At 36.6% G+C, this 22,319-nt stretch overlaps 1 protein-coding gene across 4 annotated transcripts; it reads left to right on the top strand.

Annotated features, from left to right (window-relative positions):
- Positions 1–1,138: 1,138 nt before the first annotated feature.
- Positions 1,139–20,931, top strand: LOC104589771 (putative LRR receptor-like serine/threonine-protein kinase At1g53440). Of its 4 annotated transcripts, none has more exons than XR_016083998.1 (24): positions 1,139–1,602; positions 3,488–3,659; positions 3,762–3,833; positions 3,960–4,028; positions 4,137–4,208; positions 4,298–4,369; positions 8,103–8,174; positions 8,247–8,318; positions 8,403–8,474; positions 8,610–8,681; positions 8,765–8,839; positions 10,458–10,529; positions 10,682–10,747; positions 10,861–10,923; positions 11,011–11,049; positions 11,134–11,183; positions 11,298–11,662; positions 12,131–12,329; positions 12,411–12,545; positions 16,878–16,990; positions 17,406–17,616; positions 17,744–17,981; positions 19,169–19,483; positions 20,267–20,931. XR_016083998.1 is itself a non-coding variant. In XM_088900985.1 (24 exons), exons 1-24 carry the CDS (start codon positions 1,476–1,478, stop codon positions 20,642–20,644), a joined length of 3,027 nt encoding a protein of 1,008 aa, XP_088757111.1. In that variant the 5' UTR covers positions 1,139–1,475; the 3' UTR covers positions 20,645–20,931. The 4 variants fall into 4 exon arrangements, 3 of the variants coding, with proteins under 3 accessions (XP_088757111.1, XP_088757112.1, XP_088757113.1); XM_088900985.1 differs by having other exon boundaries at positions 19,169–19,319; XM_088900986.1 differs by lacking the exon at positions 8,247–8,318 and having other exon boundaries at positions 1,264–1,602; positions 19,169–19,319.
- The last annotated feature ends 1,388 nt before the right edge of the window (positions 20,932–22,319 follow it).

Genomic DNA, 22,319 nt, shown 5'->3' on the forward strand with positions numbered 1-22,319 from the left:
TAGAAAAAATGACATGAAGCTTACAAACATTTTTGTTCCACAAGACCCATAAGCCTCCAGAAAATTCAACTAAAATATGATTAACAAAAGGGAAAGTTTTAACGATCTTTTTAGCTCTATCTGGATTAACTCTAGTTTCCATAAGATAGCATACATCAATTTTGTAGACTTTCACAATCTCTAAAACTTGGCACTGGAGGCATTTCCTCCCAGCCCCACAGACATTCCAGCTAAGGATCTGCATCACTGATCACATTACTAATAGGACCTTGCTTGTCCTTCTCCAGTTTGGTGATCTCTTGGTTCAGCATCTCTTCATAAGTCATCATGTTACCATCAGCTTCTTCAAGGATTTCTTCTTCATTTAGAGGCTGAATGTTATCCCAATTGTCTAGCATCTCATCGTCTTCCCTGACCACCTTGTGAGAAACTGCAACAATTTTCTCAACAGACTGACTATCTTCCCTGTAAAAAAATAGCATCAGTATTGTTCACCTTAATTTTTTCCATATCAAATCTGTTACAGGAACCAAGGTTCCCCGTCTGAATTTCTTTCCCGCTATTACTTTTTTGAATCCGTTTCTGCTGGTAAGTCCCATGGTTAAGGGGTTCAATAGTAGCATGACCGGAATTTAGGAATACCGATTCCATTCTACTTGCTTTCACATGGGACCAATGATCCTTCCTTGGATACCATCGACTATCCCTCTATCTCTCAAACAGTTTAGTGCTTTGGGACTTCCTGTTAACATCTAAATTTCTCATTCGAATTTTCATCTTATTTTGTTGGACTAAAATCCACTCCTCATCATGTCATTCGAATTTTCCTCTTATTTTGGACTAGAGTCCACTCGTCATCAGGTCTGATTTTTTGTTTTTACACATTTTGAAGCTCCGAGACTGACTTAACACAACCCCAAAGTTTAGGTACTGTTAAGCAATTTTCCCTTCTTTAGAGTTTACTCTTGCTGAGTTGCTGTAACATGGTTGTAGCGCAGGCCTAAAACCGTGAATCATGGTCTTTCAATCTAGGATTGCTGTGGCCCCACCACAACGTCATTTCGTTAAACTGATGATGGGCCCACAATAATAACTGAATGATTGAATCTACAAAGGCGAGGGAACACAGTAGTAGTACAGCCAGCAAAGGTTGACCGATATGAACGTTTGCTGGCGGTGGCGGCCGAATCCTCCGCATCCTTTCTCTCTCTCTCCTTCTTCTTCCTTCTTCTTCAAGTTTGATCATTCAAGATTCAACCCTCCCTTCCTTTGAATACATTCTCGTTTCCTTTTCCCGCTACTCCACTTCTCTCCTACCATCCCCCTCTCTTCGCCTGGATTTCGACGTCATGTTTGGCCCTTCATCTCTGTTGTTTCATTAATCTCACTATCATCCAGCAGACATAAAGAGCGCATATTACTTTTGCTCTGAAGCAACAACAGAAGAACAGCTGCTTTGCCGCTTGGACAAAGATATGGCGTCAGTCGCAGCCCTTCTACCCAAATCCAATAACCTGTTTCCTTCTCTGCTTCTCTTCTTCGTCATGCTGAATTGCTTCCGGGAGCTCAGATCTCAAGTTCAAGTGTTACCCAATGAAGAAGGTACCACTCTCCCTCCCTCTCTCTCTCTCTGTGCTGAAATTCTTCTTAATTTGGAATGAAATTTGCTCTCTGTTAATTTTGAACGATTACCGAACGCCACGTAAATCTGTTCGAAGAAATTCCTTGAAAACTGAACTGTTTCGTCTCAGTTCAGATCGATTGAATTGCCGATGACGATTGGGAAGCGCTGCCATCATAAGAAAATTGTCTGTCAGTCTGTGTTCGTGTCCATTTCATCTCATTAATTTTGCTGCAATTGAAGATCTCTATAAATTAATCTGCTTTTTCTTCTTCAGTAATTCAATCTTATTTCGTTATCCTCCACCAAAGCCTATATCTTCCATCTGGCGTAAATGGATTGGCAACCTCTCCTCTGCAAAATGTTCTTCATTTTACTACAGTTGTCTGAAACTGTGAGAATTAACACGTCACCATTGCCGCTATAGCTTTTTCCCTTTCTTGCCATCTTATCTACAATTCTACGAGACTGTTATCTAACTGATATGTCAGTCAAATCGCTACAGTTGAAAGGCGAGTCACACGGTATAACGTGTAGTGCTGTAGATACATCATCCAAGAGTGTGTGTGGCCCATCAGTTTTCTCGATGATGGAAAGTTGGAAACATTATCACCTTCGTGCGTATGCCAAACAAGTTGTCTTCCGGTAGTTTTGTTTGGTTGCTGTTTTGTCCGTTTCCAAGATGGAATTACCAAATTATCCTCAATTATTTATAATTTTCTGAATTTTAAGAATATTAGAAATACTAAGATGATTAATTTTCAATATATTCTTATTATGATGTAAAACATAATTATATTTATTTTATATGCATTTTTAATAGGTTATACATGAATTTTCATGTAAAATATGTTGGGGCTTAAAATTAGGAGTGTTCTTCGGAGAAGCGATTCTTATCGAATGCTAAAAGTACTTTTTGCTCAAAGTTTAAAAGTAAAGCTTTATCCAAAGCAAACAACGTCAAAACCTAAATTGGTCAAAAGTCAGAATCCTCTAGGTGTTTTTTTCTTCACTATTTATCAGTATTTTTTGTGTCGTTGGGTCGACATCTTTTCTTTAAATGTTGCGCGTAATAAGTCAGTCAAATATATCATGCCAACCTAAGAATACAGTACAGATGAATCAAACGATGGATTAAGTGATGAAAACCCTATCTTTTGAGTTATTGTTGAGGGGTGGATTCGAATAGTATGAGCCGAGTCGAATAGTATGAGGCTCGAGTTCGGTTTGAAACTGTTCTACAAGGTTTGAATTTAAGTTCGAGTTTGATTCGAGTAAGAATCTTGAGCTTGAGTATGATTCGAGTAAAAAATTCATAATTTTGAGCTCGGTTCGGATTTTACTCTATTCTTGACTTTTTCATTATCTTTGTCTCAAAATGTTTCAGATTAAAAAATATATAAAGGGGTTTTAATTTGCACTGATGTAAAATTATGGCAATGCAAATGATTTGAGTGTAAATTCTGACAATTTTTTGTTTCAAATTTTAGCTTATTTTGTTTGATTACGATTACGGTAAAAAAAAAAAAAAATTGCATTTCTTACATATGCAGCCTAAAGAAAAATTATAAAATTACCTCTTAACTTTTCAACATTTTCATCTTTTTCAAATTGGAGTTCTGTACTAGTGGGGTGTTACTGTCATATGAGTTCCATCCATGGAATTGGTTTGCAACAAAACTCAATTTCGTTCTTCTAATGAATGCATTGATTGAATTTGCTTGTGATCAAATGCCTTGTTGCATTATTTTCAAAAAAAAAAAGCAAAAAATGCCTTGTTGCATTGAGCTTTTGAGCGCATTGCCAGTGTTTGTTGGCAGTTAAACGGTTAAACCGTAAAAGACTGAATAGTCATCACTCTTGCAGTTCTGGCACTTGAGCAAATATCGGCGAAATTAAAGAACACATATTGGAACATCAATTCAGCTTCTTGCAGCAGAGGTTTTAGCGGGAATGTTACTGGTACTTCTACTGGAGTCAACAATGTCACCTGCGACTGTTCCTTCAACAGCTCCACCATTTGCCACGTCACCAACATGTATTACTCTTTCTCTCTCTCTCTCGCACACACACACAGGAATCAGGGTTTCAACGTTCACTTTTTCTGATTAATTTCCATTTTCTTTTTCCTTTGTTTCAGTCAGCTGAAGACTCTGAACCTAACTGGTGTTCTACCAGATGAATTCGAGAACCTTTCATTCTTGAAAGAAATGTGAGTTTTAATTGTTGATTGTTGTCTGATGATACAGAATCATGCCTATGTCTGTGGCGAACTGTTGTTTGAAAATTCGGGAATTCTAATTGTAATGCTTGGCTTCTTCTTGCTATTTTGAAACAGAGATCTCAGTCGCAATTATCTCAATGGGACCATTCCCGTGAGTTGGGCTCGGATCCCTCTTGTCACCATGTGAGCTCTAAATCTAATTCAGCTCCTTTAGTTGCCTTTGTAATTCTATGGCTCTGATAGAACCAATTGATGATACAATTACATAACTGAAATTATCGTGCATTGCAGAAGTCTTCTTGGAAACCGCATTAGTGGGCCCATTCCAGCAGAGCTAAGTAGCATCGAAACGCTTGAGGAGCTGTGAGTCATAAACTAACTAATATTCTCGGTAGATTATGGCAATCAATGACGTCTGCTTATGTTACTGATCTTAAACCTGGCTTTCGCAGGGTCTTGGAAGATAATGAGATTGGAGGAACCCTTCCTCCAGAACTTGGTAATTTAAGCCGGTTGAAGAGACTGTAAGGCTTCTGTTCTAATTTCTTTTTTGTTTTCCTTTTTACTTTGTGACAAGTTCCAATACTCTCTTATGCTGACCAATAATTGCAGAAAAGTTCTAGTTTCAGTATCCCCACCAATTTGTGCATTTCTGATATTGAAAGTACTTGAATCAAACAAGGCAGTTTAGAGAAAAGCCATAGAGGTCATTTGGACCTGGTTGTTACGTATTTAGTAGAAATCCCATACTTATTCTGTTCTTCTCTCTTTTGAACTCTTTCTTGTATGCTCAATGCAAATGAACAACACATGCATGTCCTTTGGATAGCCACTTTTAGGTGACTCAGGAAGCAGTATTTGATATTCCTACATTAATGTAATTTTCTTTTGGCACCTCAATAGTCGGGTTAAAGGCAGAGGGCTGTCTTACACTGCTAGTGTGAGCTTGTTTTACTCTGCTGGTCCCAAGCCCGGATAAGGAGGGTTGCATCAGATTGGCAGCTGGCACTAAAACTTTTGCCAAACTCTCATGAACATAGATCCTGATTTGAGAACTGAATGGAGAAACAGGATTCATGTAGCCAATCCCATATAGTTGGTATATGATGATCTAAATAGTCGGGATAGCTGGTCAGAGGTTAGTAGGGATGCAGGGGTGGGGACAGAGCAAAGTGCATGCGAGATCCAATGGCCAGACTATGGAGAGCCTGCAATTCTGCAGGTCTGATCCTGCATATCCATTATGGGAACAGTGCCAAGTGACCATCTCTACAAACTGGGTCTTTGGCCTACATTAAGGGATGGTGATATAATGCAGTGGCATTATGAAGATGGTGGCACATTTTTTTGTGTAGTTTATTGAAGAACGGTTAGTCGATTTTCAAGTTCTTGGACAAACAAAAATTTGCCTTTAAGGTGGAGAAAGCTTCACAAATACCAGAAGAAAAAATTTGTCGTAAATGCATTATATGTTTTGTGTGTCATGTCTACTCACGGTAATTGCTGGATATTTGCTGATCCAAATCATTTAGAAGCATCTGACTCAAATTATAGTAGTTGAAGCAAACCATTAAATAGAAAACTCATGCTTGCAGTGAATAGTAATAAATGCTGATAACATGTCAAATAAATGCTGTATCCTTCATGGGGAATTTTTTTATTTGAGGGCTTACATTGAGAGTTTACTTGAGCACTAACCGTGTTCTATTTGAAAATTACATAACCTTGTAATTTTGACAACCACAATAACAAGGATAGTCAACTATATCATAAATTATACTCTTGATTTGGGTATATGTCGATCTGTAATAAGATAGTCATTTATTGACCTAATCAACGTACTGGAACAATTTTGTGGTCATAATGCAGGTATGTTTTCAGAGAATGATTTTGAGTAATGAACTATAAAGGTTAAAGTAATACACAATTCTCATATGTCAGTAATATGCACTTTATGTAGACAATATTCATCCATGTGTTTTGGTACTTGGAGGGTTTCCTATCTTGTCTTGCAAGGATGAATATCTTCAAGACTTTTCCTAGTGTATATGGGTTTCATTTGCTTTGTTTTATTGATGATCCATCTAGAAGAAAATTTTTCTATTTTTATGATTGCCTGGCAATGTAAATGATTCATGAATGCATGATAAACATGGAGCCATTCCCTATTACTCAAAATTGCATGTCTCATACTTCAATAGAAAACGAATTACAAGTATGATTATAAATAGCTTTTGGAACATGCTGTACTGTACTGCTTTTATGTGTAGAATTGTACTTTCTGGGTGGACATGATAATTTGCAAAGGTTTGTAATCAGTTACCTATAGTAACTAGGAGCCATGCGGGCTATTGGTTAAGATCAACATTGCCAGGATACTAAGAATTTTGAAACTAGAAGGTCCACTTGTGCTATCACTTGGACACACTACTGATGATTGGTACTTGACATGATTTCTTATGGCATCACAATGATGCTCCAACTTTCCAAAGTTAAAGTCAGTAACAAATCTTTGCACTTAGCATGTATAAATAAAATATTATAAGAAAGGAAAATAAAATAAAGAGTTCACACTTTGATTTTTTTAATTTTGTTATGTTTTTAGATTATTTATGTATCCCATGTCTAAGAGCATAGACTTGCATAAAACCGTGGTTAGTCATTAAAGGGTGTGTGGAAATAGCAGTTTGGCGTTTATAACATTGTGAAAGTAAGATGTCAGAAATAAGAAAATGAACAGACACATCCAGGGCACACAATGTGGGGTTTAACCCAGTATTGCTGCAAATCGATACAGCAATACTCACGTGATCCTGTCTATAACAAATAAGAGCAACGTAGTACTGTTGATCGATCATGTCAGATGGATATTCTTTTATAACAAATTTATTTGTTGTGATGCCCAAGAAAGATAACCAACCAAAAATGCAAACTCCAGAAACTTCTAGGAGCATCTATAAATACCTAACTGCATCTCAAAAGGGGACAGGAGAACATTAGTCCTTGGAATTAGGAAAAGGGGAGAATCATCCTCGGAGCTCTACCTGGGGATATCCCCTTCTCAAGTTCAGGTTCCACCATTATCGAGGGAGCTCGAGCTTCCTCTTCCACCAGTTTTCAGTGTTTCCCTTTCTTACCAATCTCCGAATCAGCAGATCTGAGCTCCATTCACCCTCTTCCCAACTTTCAGAGCTTGGATAATCTCAGTCATCATCACCACCTAACACTATGTTACATGTCAAGGTATACTGGTTAAAAGATACTATCAGTGTTTATATCGGTTAAAGGTTCAAGCAAATAGACCAGGTTAGAGGTGCAAAATAGATTTACTAGTAGTAATGGAACTACCATAGAGTATGCATTTGTCATTATATCATCTTTCATTAGGAATCACCATGGTATTAATTAATAAGTTTTTGTTAGATTCAAATTTGTGGAGCATCTGAAGATTTCCTGTTGCAGCGCCATCTAATTAGCAATATCATTAAGTTTCCAAGGATTAGTTACAATTGAATTCTTCCTGTTCAAGTTGTTGGGGGGTATGATAGTTTTATTAAGATTTTGTCAATAAGTGCCTCAGTTCTGTTAAAAATTAATATACCTGTGGGTACCTTAAGCAATTCCGTTTAGTTGGTCTGTGAACATAGTAGCATGAATATTAAAATCTTATAATTCTGAGTAATCTCAATTAGGAATTAGGAAAGAGTGGTCAACTTATTCAAGGGAAGCTTGATACTTCTTTTAAGTTGGCCAGAGTTTGGATGTAGCAGCAGTCGGATCTTTTAAGTTTGGATAATGAGTTGTAGAGAGAGTGTTTTTATCTTCTTATATCCCTCACCTTTCTGTATAGTAAACATTGTATATTTTCAGGGTGAATCCTTATTGATGAGTGAGCTTTCTAAATCTCCTCTATATTGGTTTTACGTTGTACTTCATCATCTGCTAGAGTAAATTTGCTAGTAAAGCATTCATGGCCCAAATTACTTGGGCTCCATTTATGTATCCTTCTGGCTTCTTTTTTTCCTTATGAGGTTCCAAAAATGCCCTGGATGGATCACAAGTATCTGTTTAGTGTTTCTTCAATTTTCTTCTTATCATCATCACTTTCAATATTGTTATTATGGCTATTATTATTGTTATGGTTGTTGTTATTTTATTTGTTCTATCATTGTTGTTTCTGCTGCTGTTGTTATTATAATTATCATTATTATGGTTATTGTTGTTGGATTCATGTATATTGATTTCTTACTCCTGCAGCCTTCTTTCTGCAAACAATATCACAGGCCCATTACCAGAAACATTTGGAAATCTGAAGAACTTGACAGATTTGTAAGTTGATGCTATAAACTTGGGCAACTGTCACTTTTCAAATACTATCCTAAATTTGGTTACTACATGCAGTAGGATAGATGGTAATAGTATATCTGGGAGGATACCTGATTTTATTGGCAACTGGACCAAACTTAAGCAGTTGTGAGTACCTTAATATTTTCCTACATGCAATTTCTCTGCATTCCTGAACATACCTTCATGATTTACTGCTTCAAAATGTTGCAGCGATATGCAAGGAACATCCTTGGAGGGGCCTATTCCTTCTACAATTTCCCTGTTAACAAACTTAACTGAACTGTGAGGCAACAATCCACTATTTTTCAATTCTTTCTCAAGTCATTTGGACATTTTTCTTTTCTACAATTATCAGCATAAAAGTTGAAAATAGAGTTATTATTTGAGTTTTCTAATCTCATGTATTTTAAATTTTAGGAGGATAAGTGATTTGAACACAACGAATATGAGTTTCCCTGACCTCCAAAACATGGCAGCCATGCATGAATTGTAAGTTTACCCATGCATGGCATAATTGTATAAACAGTCTCTGTGGCTCCTTTCTCTCATTATCTGTTTTTTTGGTTCTCTAGGATACTAAGAAATTGCATGATTACTGGCCAAATTCCCAACTACATTGGAAAAGTGATGACAAATATTAAAAAAATGTAAGTTTCCATGAGTTGATGTAGTTTTCCAGATGCATTGCTTTACATGCTTCTTCATTTATCTATTGGTTTTTGGATATTGCACCACTGAGAGTTATTGAAATATACATTAGAGTTCAGTATTCACTCAAACCTATTTTCTGATTTTGTCTGCTGTGGAATCAGAAGGTGTGGAATGAACGAAGGTTAATTCACTTGGATGGTTTAGAACTTTAGATAGGCGATAATTCCACCCATGTCTATGTGTTAAAATTTCCAATAATCCTACAAACCTTTATTATTAGAATCTTTACTGCACCAACATATTAGTAATAGTATTTGAGTTCTAAGCAATGTTTTCAGCCTGTTGTTGAGCCAGTCGATTGAACCATTTGGCCCATCATCTGGTCATAATACTGGCTTGGGTCAACCTCCAACCTGCATTCAGAAAAAAAACTTGTTGACTTTGTCAGAGACCTGGCAACCTGGGTGGTTGAACTGCTGATCTGGTTGACCCAGACAGTGGGTCATGAGCTAGACATCTATTCTTTTTTATTTGCATTTATCGATTTATTTTATTAAACACTGACAACAATAATTTTTATTTGTTGCACTTGTTTTGCTTAATGTGATGAATAGATAAGATTAGAGAAATGCCCAATTTCTGAAATTTTCTGCATTTTTATGCACTTTTGGCAAGCTTCCAGTCAATTGTGATGGATTTTAGTGTAATCCAGGTTATGTTTGAAATTCCTATTCCCAAATCATCGTTTCCTGGTTTGTATTTGTCTACATTTGATTATTGATCCATGTATGTTCTACTTTTTAACTATTATCACCCTATATTGACAGTCATCTTATGCTTGAAGTAGAACTTCAGGAAAAGATACTTCACAAGGGAGAAGACTTTTGGCAGAATATACTGCATATTACATATTTATGAAAGTTGATAATGGTTTTACAAAGAATAAGAAAATGGTAATTGGTTCCTAATAGGCTTGTTTTGGAATGAATCCATTTTTATGCACCTATTTACTAATGCTTTTCATATTGTATTGCCAAACAAAGAGTGGTTTCAGCCTAAGATTTAGATATGAAAATTAAGTAAGCTTGGTAAAAAAGTTGCCTGTTTGAAAGCAGGGCTCATGATCTTTGTGAAAAACTTATAGAATTCATTGTTTGGGATCAAAGAAAATTAAAAGTTGCTGCTGTATAGCCTAAAGCCTTGAGAATTGTAAAAGGATGCATTGTAGGAGTAACGCTTTACCTTTTGGGTGGAATTGCCACAACATTAGCACTCTTCCTAGAATAAATTATTATGGTACCATAACTTGTACTTTTATTAGGGAATTTCAATGAAATTTATTGGCTATTAAGTAATCTACTTAATACGAAGAAGATCTGATATCACCGCTTATTAAATTAGAGATATCTTTTCTTGTTTTATTCTTATTTCTTCTTAGAATAAATTATTATGGGACCATAACTTGTACTTTTATTAGGGAATTTCAATGAAGATTATTTTATTGGCTATTAAGTAATCTACTTAATATGAAGAAGATAGATCATGATATCACTGCTTATTCAATTAGAGATATCTTTTCTTGTTTTGTTCTTATCATAACATTTGGTGTTGCAGAGACCTGACCTTCAACAGATTGACTGGTCAAATTCCACAAAACTTAGAGAGTTTGTCAAACCTACAATATCTGTACGTATATAGCCATTTAGAATAAATAATTTAAACTTAAATTCTTGTACATAAAATAATCTTGGTTTTCTTTTCTAAATATTTTTTCTTTGTTCTTTTATAATATAGTTTCTCCAACCAAAAAGTTCACATGATATCATTTCTGAATGTAGGTTTCTCACTAACAATTCACTAACTGGATCAGTACCAGCTTGGATCATGGAGAGCAAGTTTTTTATGTGTGCATTTCCCATTAAAATCTTCAAACCACATTTCTTTATAATTCCCTATTACATCTCATTGTTCATTCTCACAAATACATGACTTTCCTATTAAATATGCTTTCTTGCAGTGACATATCTTACAATAACTTTACAGGATACTCTACAGTAGCCAGCTGTGAGCAATCAGGCGTGTAAGTAGCTCTCCAGATTAGATATTTAATTAATCCTTACCCCATCTTTTTTATGGAAATAAACTTTCTTTTCATATTGTTTTACAGGAAAACAATTGCTAGTTATTCATCTTCAGAAGACAACACGTAAGTTCCTAGTTCCCTTGAATCCTGCTTACTTCACTCGGTAGACACATTAAGGAAATAAATGAATCTAAAAACCTTTTGTAGTGTCAGTTGGTGCTTGAAGAAGGACTTACCCTGCTCTAGTGAACCCAAATGTAAGTATTTTCTCTCCATGGGATCCTCAAGATCTTAAACCGTTAGCCATTAATTTACATCTGGGAATTCCTGTCTTTAACTAATTTTACATACTATTAATCTTGCATATGCAGATTATTCCTTGTTCATTAACTGTGGTGGCCCTAGGGGGGAATTTGATGGTGAAGAATATGAAGATGACTTATTAACAATGGGTCCATCATATTTCCACCATTCTAGTGAAAGATGGGCTTGTAGCACGACAGGAGACTACTTGGAGAATGGCAAAGCTAATTACTTAACCTCAAACAGTATGCTGAACATGACTGATGCAACAATATACAGGACGGCTCGCCTTGCTCCTCTGTCACTTAAGTATTATGGACTTTGTTTACGCGAGGGAAGTTATACGGTGAAGCTCCACTTTGCAGAAATTATGTACACAGATGACCAGACATATAGCAGCCTTGGAAACCGTATATTTGACGTATCAATCCAAGTGAGTAATTAGCTATTGCTGTCATTAGAGTTCTGTTGCATGTCATTTGACCAATGACTATAATTTTTCTGATAATCATTTCCTATAGAATATAGAATTTAGTTACATCTAACCAGTGATTTCAACCCATCATTGACATGGTCACGGTTCTGTTTTGAGTCAACCTCTAATCCACCATATTTAAAAAAATGCTGACTTAGTCAATGACCCATCAAACCTGAACAGTTGAACTATTGACCCATCTGACCCATTTAACAGCTTACTGTTTTTTTTTTTTATTTTTTTGTTGTTATGAAATCATGGTTGACCTTTTGACCTGGAGGGAAAAATAGTTCAGCCTCCATGCTGGGTTTGAAAAATGTTCTATTTAATTCTGTGTTGCTAAGCTATTTTATAAATAAAGAGTAAAGGAAACTTTTCTTCTGCTGATGATTTTCTGTTTTTTTGTGGCATTGTTTCTTCTTGTAGAATCAAATACGCTTGAAAGATTTCAATATTGCCAAAGAAGCAAATGGTGTTGGAAAAGGAATTATTAGGGAATTTAATGATGTCACTGTTAATGGTAGCACTCTAGAGATTCACTTATACTGGTCTGGGAAAGGGACTACTGCCATTCCAAGCCGAGGTGTATATGGACCCCTTATATCAGCTATTACCGTGACACCAAGTAAGTTTACTTATACACTTGCCTGTCAGGCCCCTTTCTCCTCTCCACAATCAGGTCGTAACAATCACTTTCTCATTGTAGACTTTGATCCTGATACTGGGCTATCTACTGGAGCTATTGTTGGAATAGTAGCTGCTGCATGTGTGGTTATCATATTGATTTTGATATTCCTTTGGACGAAAGGTTACTTAGGAAGAAAGGACCCTCAGGACAAAGGTGAGATAAATATAGTTAAAACTTTGTGTCTTTTAGTTCAATTTACATTCTATAGAATTCTTCCTTTTGGTTTTTGCTCGATAAATAATTCATGTGACATGTGTCTTTCCAGAAAGTAGGTCAATGAGTGTGTTGATCTTGCTGGCATACTAAGGCCTGCTCATTTTGACTTACCTAGGTATGTGAGTTTACCCGGACAAATGTTTCATAGGTAAAACTTGCCTGGGTAAGATAGGTTCCAGAGTTCTTTTGTGATACAGGTTACTCTGGTAAAGGGGAAGGCAGGAGGGAGGGAGTTTTATTTTAGTGTGGGTAAGTTGCTTACCCACCTGGAGGTTATTAGTTACTTAGGTAACTGATACTCTCTGGCATCTTCACTTACTGTGGGGCCCAATAAGTGGCAAATGAACATGGGGATTGTGGCCAATTACCCAGTTAACCAACTTACCCCTGCTAAATACCAGCAAACAACAGGGCCTAAGTGCTAAATGGAACCCCCCATCTTCCCCATACACACAACTGAATTGTGATGGGTGCATCATAGGCAACCCAGGGATTTCAAGTGTAGGAAGTATGATCAGAAATTGTGACGGGAGCAAATATCAAGTGGGTACCTCAATCTGCATTTTTCCCTGTGTCGATGACATTGTTCAAGAGAGGGTGAATGAACACAGGGATTGTGGTCAATTACCCGGTTAACCAACTTACCCCCCACTAAATATCGGCAAACAAACAGGGCCTAAGTGATAAATGGAACCCTCCACCTTCCCCATACACACAACTGAATTGTGATGGGTGCAGCCTAGGCAACCCAGGGATTTCAGGTGTAGGAAGTGTGAATTATTCAATTAACCCTAGTTCAGTTCTAGGTCTGAAGTAAGTAAGAAGAGAAGAGAAGGAGAAAGGGTTCGGTCTGAGAAGAAGAAAAGTCACTCTCTCTCAGTTGAACCACTTTATATTTATACTCTTTGTATTAGATTAAAAAAGACAGATTTGTCCCTCATTAAGTATGGGACACACACAACTTAAACCCTGAAAAAATAAACAACTTAACCTTAATTAGATAGACAAAAGACTTAAACTACCCATGTACTGTCGATTCTAACACTCCCACTCAAGCTGGAGAGTATATATCATATAGTCCCAACTTGTCACATATGTAATCCACTCTTCCCCGACTCAACCCTTTTATAAACAGATTTGCCCACTGGTTTACTGAACTCACATGAGCTGTATATATCACTCTACTAATCACCTTTTCTCTTAAAAAGTGGTAGTCAACTTCGATGTGCTTTGTTCTCTCGTGAAAGACTGGATTAGAAGAAATGTGGACAACAGCTTGATTATCACAGTACAACCTCATGGGTCTATCAACTGAGAACCCCATTTTCTGCAAAAGATTTTTCATCTACAGTAGTTCACATGTAGTATGAGCCATAGCTCTGTACTCAGCTTCTTGCCACTGGTATTTGTTTCTTTCTCTTCCAAGTTACTAGATTGCCACCAAGGAAGGTACAACACCCTCTAGTGGATCTCCTGTTAGAAACAGATCTGGCCCAGTCAGCATCTGAGTACCCCTCTATCTCAAGAGTTCCTCCACTCTTGTATAACAGTCCACGACCTGGAGCTCTCTTCAAGTACCTAAAAATTCTTAGAACTGCTTCCCAATGTGGAACTCGAGGGTGTTGCATAAACTGGCTCGCCATGCTTACAACAAATAATATATCTAGCCAAGTAATAGTTAGGTTTCAATTTACCCACCAACCTCCTTTACCTTCCAGGAACATCAAACTCTTCACCTGCATCAATACTCAACATTCAGTTCCATGGGTGTTTCATCTGATTTGGCACCCAACAACCCTATTTCTTCAAGTAAATTAAAGACATACTTTCTTTGGCACAAGTTAATACCATGCCTTGACCTTGCAACTTCTATCCCCAAGAAATATTTCAGCTTACCTAGATCTTTTGTGTGGGAGTGATCCTGTAGAAAGTTTTTCAACCTGTCAATTCCATTGCTACCACTACCAGTTATGGCAACATCATCCACATACACTACGATTTTCCTTGCTTCTGATTCATGGCTGAACACAGAATGGTCTACTTGGCATTGTTTCCTTGCTTCAGCCTGCAAACTTCTTCCTCTATCATGACCTCCCCCTGAATCTTGACCTCCACTGTGACCACCAGTATGATTAAACATAGGACCACCTTGGGTCCCTGGAAATCCATGACCACTTCCACCACCTCTATTTCCATGACCTCCCCCTCTTGTCACCATAAAACCAGACCTGTCCAAGAGAGAGGAAGACTCCATAGGTTCAATAGAAATCCTCCAAAGTCGGGAAAACACTTCCTCAAGAGAGGGGAGAGCAGATCTACCTAATATTTGTGCTCGAACATGTTCATACTCAGGTTTTAAACCCACTAAAAACCTTGTCACATCAAGTCTCTCGTTGTTGCTGCTGAATTTTAACGTCTAGAGTAAGAGGGTGATACATATTAAGCTCATTACGGAGATTTCTCATGCTTGCGTAGTATTATTCTAAGCTTTGATTACCCTGCTTCAGGTTAAAGTACTCCTGGTAAAGTTGGTATACATTAGTGGTGTTATCTCGGCCAGAATAAAGTTTCTTAGCATGGTCCCAGATTTCCTTAGCTGTATCCAGGAATATAAAATTCACACTAATTTTAGGCTCCATGCTATTCCACAACCAGGTCATAATCTGTGCATCCTCCTATTCCCATTCACTAAACCCTAGAGAGTTAGAAGAGGGTTTCTCCTCTCTCACATGTTTCACCTTTTTCTTGGCTCTCAAGAACACTTCCATTGATTTAGCCCATGGTACATAGTTCTCACCATTTAATTTGATAGAGGTCATTTGAACATTCAGGTAATTAGGAGAAATCATAACACTTGTCTAATTATCACTACTCTCTCTCCGTTGTTGCCATTATAACAGAATCACCACACACTGCCAAAAAACAAACTCCAACTATGATAAGCAAAAAAAAATCACCCTTTACCATTCAGCACTACATCACACACCACACAATAGAGTACTGTTGTGATGACACTACTGCTGTCATGGGTTCAGCACCCAAAAAAGAAGGTTCATATACATACCTACCAATCAACACTGCCACATGGATGAAATCCAGCCCAAAAGAGAGAGAACACACTCCACTATCAGTCGATTAGAGATTTCTGTTCACACCTGTCCACAACCAGCCACATTTGTGTCATCAATTAGAGGGTTTCTAGCAAACCACCACAACAACCACAACCATAGCAACTGGAGGCATATTTACCTCCAAGAAGGAAAAACAACCACTCCTTTTTGGTCCCTTATCGATCCTCCAATTCGTTTAGGAGTTACTTCAAAGAGAAGTTCTGATATGGCGATCTCAGGGGCACAAAGGGAGAAAAAAAAACTGAGTCCTAAAATGATTTTCTAGAGCTCTGATACCATGTGAATTATTCGATTAACCCTAGTTCAGTTCTAGGTCTTAAGTAAGTAAGAAGAGAAAGAAGATAAGAAAAGGAGAAAGGGTTCAGTCTGAGAAGAAGAAAAGTCACTCTCTGTCAGCCGACCCACTTTATATTTATACTCTTTGTATTAGATTACAAAAGACAGTTGTCCCTCATTAAGTATGGGACACACAACTTAAACCCAGACAAAATAGACAACTTAATCTTAATTAGATAGACAAAATACTTAACTACCTTAATTAGATTTGTCCCTCATTAAGTGGATACCTTGATATGCAAACAACCTAGCTGATGGGTTGGCAAAACAGGGGCCGGCAAATGATAAATTTTGCATTTTTTCCCCGCATCGATGACATTGTTCAAGAGAGGTCCCCATCGTGCTTGTAATAATCTAAGCATGTAGCTCCTTTCCATTAAAAGGGTTTTATCTAACTTTGTTCTACCTAGATTTCATTTGAATATTTTTTTTCTCTGTTGAAAAAAGAAACATACAGACTAGATGTTTTGGGTTGTAGTCTTGTAATTGGCAATCATATTGGTAATTAGCTGAGTCTAGCTACCCATTTATGGTCTGCTGTGTATATAAAATACTTTTCTTCAGACTTGGTTAAATGTTTTTACAGTTTCTGGTAATAAAATGATGAATTTAATGTTCAAACCTACTGTAATACTGGATCAATTTGGATTAAGAATTCTTTGTAGTATGAAATGTCAGAGGAAATTGGTAAGCTACATAATTATCAGGATACCTTTCTAAATATTTGTCAATGAAAATGAATGCAATATTCTTTTCTAGAATTGTATCTTAACTTGTCTAAGAAATATCTCTGGTTTTGCAGAACTTAGAGGCCTAGGGACAGGTTATTTCAGTTTAAAGCAAATTAAAGCTGCTACTAGGAACTTTGATGTGGAAAATAAGATAGGTGAAGGTGGATTTGGACCAGTTTACAAGGTAATTTTGAACTTCCAATGTTTTTTCTCCTTTTTCATCAAATTACAAAGTCAACACATCTTGTTCTCAACATTGATAGCTTAACCTGATGGTATGTCATTGAACCTTGAGGTCTTTGATCCAAATTGGCATAAGGACCATTACACAATGTTAGTTCTGGCCATAGAGGGGTCTTGGAAGGGTTTGACTGGATACAGACCTAACCATTAGCATTTTCTTGCACGAATGGCCACTTTCATACTTGCACTTGCCTTGTGCTTGTCAGTCTGATATTACCTTTGCTCCAAGCGATAGCAGTTCTATGATCTAAGTTTGCACATGAGGAGAAAAGAATAGGCCATTTCTTCCTTTAACTCAAGTTTCATGCTCTTATCTTTCTGAAGAATTATGATTCCAAAATTTTCCTGTGTTTTAGGGCATATTACCAGATGGTACTCTTATTGCTGTCAAGCAGCTCTCCTCCAAGTCAAAGCAAGGGAACCGCGAGTTCATCAATGAGATAGGAATGATATCAGCTTTGCAACACCCAAATCTTGTGAAGCTTTATGGATGTTGTATTGAAGGAAACCAGCTGTTACTGATATATGAATACATGGAAAATAATAGCCTTGCACGTGCTCTATTTGGTAAATCCCTTTAGCCTTTTATTTTAGTCTTCAAAAAATGAGTTCTCTGTGCATCTAGAAATTCTGATTTCATTTGGTCCAGAAAATAATTTTATATCATTAATGTTGATAAGAAGTTTGTATGTAGGTCGTGAGGAACAGATACTAATCCTGGACTGGTCTACAAGGCGTAAGATTTGCTTGGGGATAGCAAGGGGTCTTGCATACCTGCATGAAGAGTCAAGAATAAAGATTGTCCATAGAGACATAAAGGCAACCAATGTGCTTCTTGATGGGGATCTAAATGCTAAGATATCTGACTTTGGTTTAGCTAAACTTGATGAAGAGGAGAACACCCATATCAGCACCCGAATAGCTGGAACTATGTGAGTCATTTATGCTATTCCCTATTTCTCATTTCTTAAATTCTTCTCCACATGTGATTAGATTTGGACAGATATGTCATAGCTTAATTTGATGACACTTCGTCATCACAATCTTGAGACTTTAAGACTTACCTATTGAAAATGCATATGAAAAAGGATGAATTAAAGAAATAGAAATGCTAGCATCAAATACTGAATGTAATTTTAGAACACAATATGTTCATGCACAATTGGGGTTTCTATAGTAACAAACACCACTCAACCCGTGTTTTATACTTTTTCATTGTGTTTAACATTCCTTAGCAGTCCATGTCCAAGATGCTAGCATGTTCTGTGGGATGCTAACATGTCCAACATGCTAGCATCTTGGACACCATTCAACCCAAATGTCCACCTTGTCCTTTTTATACCTAGAATATAAACCAAGTTAGTTAAGCCCAAATGAGTCACTTGGATACCTAGCATATAAACCAAGTTAATTAAGCCCAAATGAGTCACTTGGATACCTAGCATATAAACCAAGTTAATTAAGCCCAAATGAGTCACTTGGATACCTAGCATATAAACCAAGTGACCCAAATGAGTCCCTTGGAAGCCCAATTTACTAATGTTTCCCAAGTTGACTAGGACAATGTCCAAGATGCTAATATGTCCAATATGCTAGCATCTTGGACACCTTTCAACCCAACTGTCCACCTTGTCCTTTCTATACCTAGCATATACTGTGGGAAGAACAAAATCAAGTGACTGAACTTGGGAAAATTTAGTAAATTGACTCATTTGTAGTGCAAATCAAGTTAACTAATCCCAAAGTCTTGTTGGTTGAGTAAATATCTTCTAGTGAAAAATCATAGTCTTTAACTTTCTAGAGTTGAGTTGTTAAGGCTACAAAGACTCAGACCATTGACCAGGATGCAGAAACTTCTTAGTTGAAGAAATTAGTTCAAAAGGCTGGAGAGAAGTCTATAATTTAGAATTCTTCTTAGAAACTCTGTATGAGAATATTCCCCGATTAATTGTGTTTAAGAAATCCCTATAAAGAGAAATTTGAACTCAACCATGGGCATTTGAAATAACATTGCAACTCCCATCAGTAATCTCTTTTCTAACTGCTTTCTTCAGGTTGTTTCCAGTATGGCCAATAGAATATAATATAACACTCTTTTTCCTTTTTTTTTTTTTTGTAGAGGATACATGGCTCCAGAATATGCAATGAGGGGCTATTTGACTGACAAAGCAGATGTTTACAGCTTTGGAATTGTCTTATTAGAGCTTGTCAGTGGAAAGAGCAATACAAGTTATAGGCCAAAGGAGGATTTTGTTTATCTTCTTGATTGGGTAAGCTAAAAATTGCAGACCATATATATCATATAGAATTGAATCCTTTCTGCACAAAACCTGGTTCATATTGGTTCAGAAACTTCAGACTATTAGAGCTTGTCAGTGGAAAGAGCAATACAAGTTATAGGCCAAAGGAGGATTTTGTTTATCTTCTTGATTGGGTAAGCTAAAAATTGCAGACCATATATATCATATAGAATTGAATCCTTTCTGCACAAAACCTGGTTCATATTGGTTCAGAAACTTCAGACTATGATATGGGTTATCTGGTTGTGCATGCATATACCTACCTATCATGCATATAATTTTGTTGTCATAGCCTGTATGAAACATTGGAACTTTTTTTCTGGACCTGCTGAACTGAAACATGGTCCTGGTAATTTGATTAATTGTCCTTCAAGCTCATTTACTTGGGCCTTGGGGGCCCATTTGGGAGGTCTGATCTGAAGATAAGCTTTGGTTCAGCTGCATAAATAATGTAAGCTATGTTTATTGCCAACTGGCTTAGCTACCTAAGAAGTCCGATAATTTGGCAAGGTGCTCCAGATAAGCTATGAAAAGATGCTAAAGCAGACAGCCCTCCAACTGTTGATTGACAGCAGATTTGGCTCTCTGTATTTATCACCAAATATAGCTTTTGTGCTGTCTGTGGGCCTCACACACGGACAGCCAGAAGCTGCCACACTTCAGCCCTCCCAAATGGGCACTTATCTGGCCATTGAATTTTTCGAAGTGGTAAAATTCCAAAAGAAGACATTGAATTTTTCAATCTTCTATTTTCTAGGGTACTTTAGATAAGAAGGCATCTGATCCAACACTGGTGTAACTTCATATTTTCTTCATTTTTGCAATGGTCAAATAAAGATACCTAGTATCAGATAAATGAGCTCAACTGCAATTTGATGAGGCAGAAAAATATAATTCTTTTTCTTATGGAATTGCAGGCTTATGTGTTACAAGAGCAAGGGAATCTCCTAGAACTTGTTGACCCTATTCTTGAATCAAACTATTCCAAAGAAGAAGCATTGAGGATGCTGAATTTGGCTCTCTTTTGCACCAACCCATCTCCTACTCTGAGGCCATCCATGTCCTCCGTGGTGAGCATGCTTGAAGGGAAAATTGCGATCCAAGCCCCAATCATCAAGAAACGCTCAGATGATGAAGAAGTGAGGTTCAAGGCCTTTCAGAAGCTTTCCCAAGACAGCCAATCATATACCTCTATCACATCTCAAGAAAGTCAGATGCAGAAGAGCATATCCATGGATGGTCCATGGATTGATTCCTCTGCGTCTCTCCCGAGCAAAGAAGAGAGTAGAGAATAGATATGAATCCAGTGGAAGCATACTTTTGCCTGATGCCATTGAAACTAATTTAGAATGAGTGCTGTTCTTTTTTTATTTATTTTTTAATGTAAGCATATATCTGGGTGTTGTTCATAACTTTTCCTTTATATATGTAATGTAATTATTATGGAAATACGACATTTTTTATGTATACATGATCAGATGGCAATGCATGAATTTCATGATCAATCTGTCATAACCACGGCAGCAAACTCTACCTTTATATATGTAATTATTTCTCCTTTTCAAGGTGTGTTTGTAGACAGTTGTCAAAGTTTAGATGGCTCTCTGATAGTAAATGAATCTATTAACTCAAGACTTCGGTCATGATGAGAATTGAGTTTAATATGCAAATTGGACATGGAGAAAGTAAACTCTTTTGAACTACTTCAGAAAATAGGCTTTGGGATGATAGATCCAAATTTTATTCATTTATATTCAAATTGGAACCAGACATATCCTTTCGGTGTATATCACATATTGGAGTAAAATTTGGATTGCAATCAGATATTGAATAGTGCTAATAAGTTAAACTAAAATGATCAAAATATCATATATTATTAATAAATGAACTAGAAATGACTTTTGCATTGTATTTCATGATCAAAATCAATTAAAAATAATTTGTATAAAACTTGAACCTACGACAATTTAGTAAAGTGCAATTGCAATGCATTTAAAGTTTTTTTATGACATTTTACATCAATTTCAACCAATCACGTTAAATATATCTTATAATCTACTTATTTTTCATTGATTCACATTTTACAAGGTGTGCTTTCACATTTCACAAGATGTACTTATCATTAAAGACTTACAATGTTAAAGATGTCATTGTGACTTGTTGCTTTATCACTGGTTTGTTCATATTTAAGTTATGTTGCAACATTTACATAGGTTGCACCATAGATTTTGCATTCAGTAAAACATAATATTCAAACCAGCTTTATGAATACATGTACATTATAAATTTTAAGTATATATGTGCATATATACCGAATTGAATTGGATAGAGGTGGATCTATATTTGAACCAATTATAAATGGATCAAATTTGAATCACCCTTAATGGGATCGAATTTCAATTCAAATTCTGATAAATGAATACCATTTGAAGCCCTAAATCCACCTTAGGTTTGTAATTGTATCCTATATATAGTGGTAGAAAAAAGAAAAAGAAAGTTATCCTTTTAATTATTATGAACTCTCATTGTGATTTTGACAAATCAGAGTCGAAGGTTTTGAAATTGAATTGTTATGTCACTCATTAATAGTGCAATGTACATTATATATTTACATTAGTGGCAAACCCGTGCGATACATTAGCGGCAACCCCGTTCGCTTTTTGGTAAGTTATTTACCCGGGTAAATGCAACTATGTTTTTCTTAGGAAACACTTACCTGGGTAAGTGCATTTATCCATGTTCTTTTATTTTCTAGGCAAATAAGGTAATGACCATTTTAGCCATAAAAATCCATTATTAAAAGGGGCATTTTTGTCCCATTCAAGTGTTAGCAACTTCCCCCCTAGGTGGGAAAGTTATTTACCCACCTAGGAGGTGGGTATCACTTATTCGGGTAAGTGATACCCAGGAAAATAAACTTTCCCTGGTCCCTACATAAATCTGAAAAATGAACATAGATTCTTGGTCAAT

Source organism: Nelumbo nucifera, chromosome 3 (genome assembly GCF_055504915.1).
Source record: "Nelumbo nucifera cultivar China Antique chromosome 3, China Antique-T2T, whole genome shotgun sequence".
Classification (NCBI taxonomy): domain Eukaryota; kingdom Viridiplantae; phylum Streptophyta; class Magnoliopsida; order Proteales; family Nelumbonaceae; genus Nelumbo; species Nelumbo nucifera.